At 45.8% G+C, this 8,960-nt stretch overlaps 1 protein-coding gene across 1 annotated transcript in view; it reads left to right on the top strand.

Moving 5' to 3' along the window:
* Positions 1-3,282: 3,282 nt before the first annotated feature.
* The window catches only part of LOC123019445 (cytochrome P450 2J5-like), a 28,039-nt gene continuing 22,361 nt past the window's right edge, over positions 3,283-8,960 (top strand). The window contains exons 1-2 of the mRNA XM_044422335.1: positions 3,283-3,294; positions 5,125-5,153. Of these exons, the coding sequence (XP_044278270.1) occupies positions 3,283-3,294; positions 5,125-5,153 (41 nt within the window). The remainder of the gene's footprint in view (positions 3,295-5,124; positions 5,154-8,960) is intronic.

The raw sequence follows: 8,960 nt of genomic DNA, 5'->3' as shown, positions 1-8,960 counted from the left end.
GTTGTTCGTTCGCTCTGGCAGCTGAGCAGGAGAAAGCAATTCGGACTGGAGCAGCAGGGGCGCACCTTGTATGCAGGTAAGGCCTGCGCCTGGAGGTGTGCGTGCATCCTGTGCCCTGAAGGAGGCACAGTGACAATGATGGATGTTCGTTGCTGCTGTATTTTGTGTCCTGATTTTCACACGGAGAGCCATTCTGAGCCATCTGGAAAATGCCAGGGAGGGAGAGGGGAGGAGGCCACGATGCTGATGGGATGAGTCCTCTTGTCCCCTCCGCTGGCACATCCCCTTTCCCCCGCTCTGGGGCAGCTGGCACAAGATCCCCAAGAGCACCCAGGGGGTTTTGCCACTCTCCCTGACCAGTGGGCTCAACTCCTCCACAACCCATGGTGGGTTCAGGTGACCTGCCAGTCATGGTGGGTTCAACAACCCCTGCACTAAACCAGGGTTGTTGGGGTGCTCTGTGGCCTGCAGACATGCCGCCCTGTGGAGGTGGAAGGGCCTCCACAACCCACATCCCTGCTGACTCACAATGGCTCGATGTGTCACGCAAACCCGATCGTTGTGTCTGACCGCATTTGGATGTCCAGAAGTAGGAAATGAGGGCGGTGGCATCTCCGGCTGTTGTTTCCCAGAGCTGGGTACGCCAAGGCATCCGCAGCATAAATGAGTCTGGGCTGACACCGGCTCCTGAGGGGCCTGCAGTGCCCCGGCGGCCTCGCCAGCTCCTAGCCCCTGCCTGGCCTTTGGGTGGCGCATTGGACTCCGCAGAAACCAGCTTCTGCCTTGGGGTGGGACCAGTAAGTGGCCAGTTGGAATAATGGGGATAATGAACTTAGGCTTCGGTGGTGGCGAGTTATTTTGGTTTAGGAGTTTCCACCTGTGGGTGGTTAATTGCCTGTTAATCCTTAGACTTTATCTGGCGAGGACGTCAAAGTTTGATCAAATGCGGTGAGTGAGGCAGGCAAGCGTGTGTCACGGCTAAGGGTGCTGGACTGCGACTCAGGAGGTCTGGGCTCCAGGCCCCACTCAGCCTTGGGACTCACTGGGTGATACTGGGCCAGCCGCGGCCTCTTGGCCTGACATGAGAACGTGAGAACGTGAGCAAAGCCCTGCTGGATCAGGCCAATGGTCCATCCAGTGCCGCATTCTATCCACACAGTGGCAAACGAGCTGCCGGCAGGATTCCTCCGGCAGGACGGGGCAAGATCGCCTTCTGTCCGAGCATCTAATTCAATGCGTCTGTCGTGTGTTGTGACCGTCCATCTGGCTGCGGATCTGAACTGGGACTTATTTTTGGAGAAGGGCTTCTATTACGAGCATCCTGAAAAATCATGCCAGGGCTTATCTTCCAGTTAGGTGTTATTTTCGGGGAAATGTGGTACTACTACTACGACTAATATTATTTTATTTATTTGGAACACTTATATGCTGCCCCATTCGCAAAAGCCTCGGGCGGCTTCCAATACAAATACATAACTATACAATTACATTAAAAATCTGGAGACATCCCGGCATAGATATAAAATCAATCAATAAATTCAACAATTAAAATAATGTTTAAATGAAAAGGTCTTGGCCTGGCGCCGAAAAACAAATAATGATGGTGTCAGGCAGACCTCTCTGGGGAGCGCATTCCATAGATGGGGCGCCACCACAGAGAAGGCCCTCCTCCGGGTATTCACCCTCCTAATAGCATTCCCAGAGGGTTCCCAGAGAAGGGCCTCTACCACCGAGTATAGCAAACCATTATAGTAAAGTGGCTTGGTATGGGAAATGAAAAAGGCAGCATCTTGCCTTGTTTGCACAACAACCAGAAGGACCGTTAAATGGGATTACCCATTCCAGGCAGCTACCCATCCCAAATGATAGGAGAGCCAGTGTGGTGTCGTGGTGAAGAGCATGGGACTGGGACTCAGGGGATCTGGGTTCGAGTCCCCGCTCAGCCATGGAGCCAGCTGGGTGACTTTGGGCCAGGCACAGACTCTCAGCCCAGCCTACCTCACAGGGTTGTTGTTGTGGGGATGAGATGGAGGAGGAGAACGATGTAAGCTGCCTTGAGCCCTTTGTAGGAAAAAGGCAGGATATAAATCGATCGATCAATCAATCACTCAATCAATCAATCAATCAATCAATCAAATGCATTGCTGCAAGACGGGGGAATCCATGGCTTTACAAAGACTGCAAGTGAGAAGGACCTTGGATGGTTGCAGCTCCTAAGCCGAACATGAGTCAACAGTGTGATGCGGCTGCAAGAACGGACAAGTGCAATTTTGGGCTGCATTAATAGAAGGATCACTTCCAAATCATGGGAGGTGCTAGTTCCCCTCTGCTCCGCACTGGTTGGTGGGTGTTGTGCCAAATTCTGGGCCTGGTAGTTTAAATAAACAGATGAACTGGAAAAGGTTCAGGGGAGGACGGTGAATATGGTCAGGGCACTGAAGGAGGGACCGGAAGAACTGGGTTCGTTTAGCCTTCAGAGGAGAAGGCTGAGAGGAGGTATGACAGTATTCTTCAAGTATGTGAAGGATTATCACAGAGAGAAGAGTGGCGATTGGTTGTCAGTCATCCCTGGAACAATAGGCTTAAGTTGGAGGACACCAGATTCTGGCTGAACGTAAAAGAAATTTCCGGACTGTTAGAGCAATATGACAATGGAACCCGTGACTCAGGGTGGTCATGGGCTCCCCCAGACTAGGCTGAACAGCCCTCTGTTACTTGGGCTCCTGCCTTGAGCAGGGGTTGGACTGGATGACCTTTTTGACCCCTCTCTACTCTACTATTTTAAGCTTCTATGAGGCTATGTCAATCAGACGTTTTCAAGAACAGAGTTTAAGGAAGTAAGGCAGCTCCTGCTGACAAAACATAACACTCTCAGTCTAAAAATCCTAGACTGCTGTAGCCAGGATGCCAGGAAATGCAGGACTTCTTTGCATTTAAACATGCATAGGCGGGCACTCCAGATTTTTCAGAAGGGAACTTGGAAGTGAGTAGGAAGAAATGCTTTTTTCAACTAACCACCACCAAGTTGTCGTTGTTGTTGTTGTTGTGCTTCTATCCCAACTGTTTTGCTCCCAAGCAACTGAAGGTGGCTTCCATATTCCTTCTCTCCGTTGTATCTCCACTACAACACTGTGAGGAAGCATAGGCTGAGAGCCAGTGACTGGCCCAAAATCATTTCGTGGGCACTGTGGCTGAATGAGGACTTGAACCCGGATCTTCCAGATCCTAGTCCAGTGCTCTAACTACACCAGACTGGTTCTCAAACTCTCCAGCACTAATACCATGATTTCTTTCGTAAGTGCAGAATGCAAGGAAGATATTGATGGAAATAGGCCTCACATAATTATACCAAGTTGTTGCTGTTGGGAAATAGGCGTACCTTCTAAGTATCACATAATTATACCAAGTTGTTGCTGTTGTTAAATTTTAATTTCTATACCACCGAAAAGTTGAAGCTCCATGGACATCACAGTTTATAAAAACACAGTATACAAATACAGTAAAAGCAGCATAAATGCATATTTTTACCAATATACATTAAAAATCTTTCTCAGCTGAAACAATTTTTAGTACAACTAGACCTGTTCAAATTATGTTGGATTTAATATTTTCATTTTATTGTGCATGTTGTTGTTTTATATTTCTGTAAGCCTCCCAGAGTCAACTTGGCTAATAGACAGGCTAGAAATCAAATAAAGAAAGAAAATCAGCTGACATAACTGCCCCATCATGCCATGAAACAGGCTATCTTGCTAGGTGCCACAAAGACGACAGGTTGTGCCCAAATTAGTTGTGCTCTTCCTGTTTGTTACTTTTTAATTTAGGCAAGAAGTGGCTTGAGAAGGCAACCAACTCAGCGTCAATCCACCGGAGGAGCCACACATGACTGGGTGAAGGATTATGGGATTGCTATTGTAGCTTAAGTGGGTTTTTCTAACAGTTAGAGGGGCAAATTTAAGGGGGAAATCTCCCAGATATTTCACCATGCAGATGTTAAAATGTTCCCTGTGGTGTTGGAATTGTAGCTTGCAGGCTTGCTTTCAGCAGTGCTGCGGATGGAATGCTTGCTCTGCCGATGAACTTGGAAAAATGGAACCCCTCCCACGGAAGATCCTGTTCCGTGATAAAAATCTTACTGTCTTAGGTGTTGCGCTAAGTCCTTCTGATTCTCTCCATCGTGTGTGCAAAGTTCTGCAGAAGAGAACACCCAGGTTGTTTTATGACGTTCCCTTTTACTCTAACCATTAGTCTGATGACCTCTGGGAGGAGTGTAAAAGGTGAGTCATGCAGCCCCATAGCTTCCAGTTGCGGCAGGCTCAGCTCAAGGTCGAGTCAGAAGCTAATTGCTGGTCCCGCAGTGGACTGGTTTGGAACATGCAGAAGCCTGCAGCGAGTTTTTGAGGCTGCTTGGATGTAAAGTGCCCAACAAGTAGGTGGCTTATGAACAGGGGAAACATAATAGTGGGGCACCAATTATACAAGGTGCATGGAATGCAGCTAGGAGACATTTTTCTCCTACTCTTGTGATGCTGGAATCCTGCTGAGCACATCCCAGGAAGCTGCTTGGTGGGCGATCAAGGACGAATCCAAGGAAGGACTCCTTGCCGGCCTCGTCGTTTCGCTGTCGCGCTCCAGTCTGGTTGTGTTTTCCCATAGGGAGCTGATCAGTCACTATGCGAACAGAATGCAGGATAGGTTATGTAGTTATACAGGTTAGGTTATACAGCATAGTATATTCTTTTTTATTTTTATTTTAAATATTTTGAAATTTTGAAAATACAATTAAAATAATAACGCACAACATAAAAAAACTGTGGTTTCTACCACCCGGACCATTAGAAACATGTTAAAAACGGTTTCAACAATTCTTTCAAAAAGCTCCACCCTGCTTCCAAAATTGCAATGACTCCTGTGAAGGTTCAAATCCTTTCCCCTTTTTAAACAAATAATTAATAAATGAACCCCAAAATCTCATCAAAATTCTTCTTCTCTATATATCTTTTCACACTTTAATATCATAAGTTAATTTATCATTAATAACTATATGACAAAATTCCCTATACCAATCACTCAATTGAAAATCATTCTCTAGTTTCCAGTTCTTTGCTATAATTAATCTCACAGCTGTTATTAATCTGGTTATTAATTCTTTAATATTCCTACTCCATTGTTTCCTGTGAAAAAGTGAGAGTAATGTGATCTCAGGACATATTTCAATATTTAAACATAATGTTTTACCACTCTCTTTGAAAACCTCTACAGTTCTTGTGTTCTTAAGGATCTGGTACATGGTACCTGGGCCTATAATTTAATAATTTAGGGTCTAATCCTATGCATATTTAGACAGAAAAAAATTCCTTTGGGAAAGGCAGCATGGCAGGCTAAGAAATGCTGGGAGCTGGCAGGACTTTTCTCTGTCTAGACTTCATAGAACTGCAAACTTGGCTGATTAAGGGTATGCTACTGTGGTCTGCATCTGCAGTGTTTGTGTCTGTCTAGCCCCTGGGGGATGCCAGAGTGGGGACACAGAGGGGCTGCAGAGGAAACAGAACAGCTTATGTTTTGGACCCTGCAATCTTCTCTGCTCCTCACTCTGACCACCCTCTCTGAATTTCTTTTAATCACCTGGTTCTTTCTTTTAATTAAACATGGGGAGGGGGCAGCAGTTTCATATGGCATTCAAGGCAAGCCTATGTTTCGTATGCGGCCCATAAATGTCCTTTGCAGGCCAGGCTTGCAAATTGGAGATGATTATTTGAAGGAGAAATGGAGTAATTTCTGAAGTCACTTGTAACTTCTGGAGTACCTTGTTAGACTCACTTCACACCTGGTCTCACAGGAAGGAGACAGGACAATAGAAGGCAGAGGACATGGAGATGGAGGTTCTAGGCTTGGTGACCAACACATGTGCAACACAGAAGTCCCAGAAAATCATGGGACTAGGCCAGCTTTCTGCCCTGGCTGGCCAAGTCTCTTTGGGCTTTCAGATCAGAGTTGTTCCCAGTCCAAGCCATAAACTCTCTGCCCAGCACATGTCTGGTAGCCCCAAGATACAAACTCTCTTCTCTCAGAACAACCAAGTTCCAAGAAATGATCAGTTCAAGGTCTTTCTCTCTGCACGTCTATGTAGGGTTACCAATTCATTCCTACATTAGAAGGGCATATCCAAGGTAGAATAGAGTCACTCTTTCCATATTTCCAACATCTGTATCAGCTTCCCCCCAAACTGGTGCTTCTCTAGATGTGCTTGACTGCAACTCACATCATTCCCAGCCAGCATGCCCACTGGTCTGGCAGATCTAGAGAGCACCAAGTTGGTGGAGGCTGATCTGTACAGCAAAAACACTTGCAGGTTCCCTTCCAAGATCTCTGTGTTCCTTTGGAGGTGTCTTCAAGGAGGTGTCCACATCAGCACAGACAGCTGTCCTGCTTGCAAAGGAAAGAAAACACAGTTGCAACACACGATAGAGATCTGACCTCAAAATTTCTATTGACATTCGTCAGGTAGTAGCATAAGCTCTCTAGAATCCACTGCAAAGACTTGTGTCAGATTTCTGAACAGGATTTGGAAAGTTTTCCCAGATAAGGCATTTATTTGCTTTACCTTGTTCATGGAATTTAATGACAACTTATTCCACTGAAAACACTCCCGTGATTTCCCAGGGCATCTTCTGCCTGTTTTCTTACACAGAAATCCATTAAAGAGGAAAAGATGGAGTAGCTAAGTTGCACAATGCTTTCTGACTGACCTAGAAAGGTCTAATTACTCTTAATCTAATACAGAGACAAGAAAAGTTTTCAGAACACTTCATTAAGGATAAGAGGATCAAATGTTGGCATTTTTGCAAGGTTTTAATTACTTCAGAAGGCCAGGAAAAATGCATTGTGTACCAACAAACTAATCACTCTTGGGGCTGGACTGATGAGGATGACCTTAATTAAACAGGAAGCATGTACACCAAACTTACACTGTGGGACTATGTCTGGTTTAATTCCAGAAGCTGGCTGTGTCAGCTGAAAACCCCCAAAGATGCCCTACAACCTTCCTGGACCCATCCCCCTCCCCAAGGATGAGTCATGCAAACTGGTCCTGCCCTCTTGGAGGGGCTGTGGCTGCTCATGACCTTCACCAGATGATGCTGTTTTCATGGCAAACAAGTGCTGGAAATGATTCCCCCACAGCTCCCTGCTGTACAATGTGCTGGATTCATATTCTGTTTCAGGTTCACATGGTTACACTGATGGGGCGTGTTACACCTGGGAGGCTCCTCAGAGCCCATTATCAGCAAGCACTGTAATGCATAATCCGATCAACTAACTTCTATGTCCATCATGGACATTGATGGAACGGCAACCAAAATAATAAATACAGTGAAAATATTAAAATATTAGGGATCTGACTTAAGAGTCAGAGCACCAAATTAGAAATTTAAGGCACACTCCAATGGCTTCCCAACATCGTTTGGGGAATCCTTGGATTCTTCAGAGGTCCCCTGGCCTTGGTGGTCAGACACTGAAGGTGGAGAACTGCACCAGTACAACCCTGAAGTCAAAACTGCAGGCCTCCAAGGATGAAACGGGAGACAGGGAAGTGAAGATGCAAAGTCCAGGGACTTATTTGCAAATTCTAGCTGGAACCCCGGCCTCCTTCGGTCCCTCTTTGCCAGCTGAAAATAGCCATCTAGAGAAAACATTTCTGCTCGACCTCATGGTGCGCAGAGGCTGCACAGCTGCCGAGCTCAGAGGGCTGTGTGTGTCTGCCCTGAAGGGGACAGAATGGAACCCTAAATGCCACCTGGAAGAGGAGGCCTGAACTTCATCACTAAAGGTATCCTGGCAGGTTGGTTTGGGATGAATCCTGTTGGAATCCGCCCCTCCAAGCATTTGTGGGCTTCCTCTTGAGCTCAGCCTGGTCTTCCAACGGGAGCTGAGTGGGGAGGAAGCCAGTAGATCCATGGATGTGCAACCGGTGACCTTCCTTGGCATCTGTTGCAGCTGCTCCGCTGGTGCTGGAAAGGGGGACAACCAGCACAGAGCAGGCAGGGGGCAAGCGGCAGGGACCAGGAGCTTGGAGCCTGGGCTGCGGCAAAGTGGGAGGGAGTCCGAGGAGCCGAGCACAGGGGCACCAATGGCTTCCCAACCCCGAACGGATTTCTTATGCATCCTTCCCAGTATACTCTCCGAACATAGAGTAGATTAAATGTTTAGAAAATACATGGCACACGATTGGTCCTGTGCCTCTTCGGGATTAGAAAATATGAAAACAAAATCTGATAATAATTTCTCTTCTGTTCTAATATTTGAATAACATTGTGTTTATTTATTAATTTATTAAAAGCTTTTATAGACCGTCCCATTACTAATGTCTCGAGACGGTTTACAACATGTAACTGGAGTCATTAATTCTTTCCTCTGCAAGCATATATGTGGTCCTTTCCTAGAATAACTAAACCTGCTTATAAAAAGAAGCAAACATACTATATGTTCAAATTTGGAACTCATATATTTTCAGCTATACATGTAATCAGAACCCTAACAAAATCCACATGGACAGAAATAATAATTGCAGATTAACAATCATGAAACAAAAGGATCTCAGAAAGACATCAGCAGAACAAATTTTCTTGTTTCTCAGAGCAGGAGAAACCTGCATCATGTAAAACAATTACCGCTATAAAACAATTAATTATCTTAATAACATGTACACTCATAATGGCGCAACCTAAATATATAATAATTGTTAATATAGTGCAGGCCTGGCTGACCAGATTCCTAGGCAGTTACAGGTGCGCGGTAACAGCTACTTGTCTTTAAAGGGATATATAAAAGGGTGTTAGTAGAGAAACGGAGAGGCTGCAATGTTTCTGAAGAGAGCAAAATGCCACCAGAGAAAGGCAAACCAAATGACCAAGCTACATCTGAAAAGCTCGGCGAAAGTGGAAGTATGATGCAGACATCAG

This window comes from Varanus komodoensis, unplaced genomic scaffold, assembly GCF_004798865.1.
Source record: "Varanus komodoensis strain SLA01 unplaced genomic scaffold, ASM479886v1 scaffold125, whole genome shotgun sequence".
Lineage (NCBI taxonomy): Eukaryota > Metazoa > Chordata > Lepidosauria > Squamata > Varanidae > Varanus > Varanus komodoensis.
Note: the sequence above shows the minus strand (reverse complement) of the source record. Positions and strands in the feature narration are given on the sequence as shown.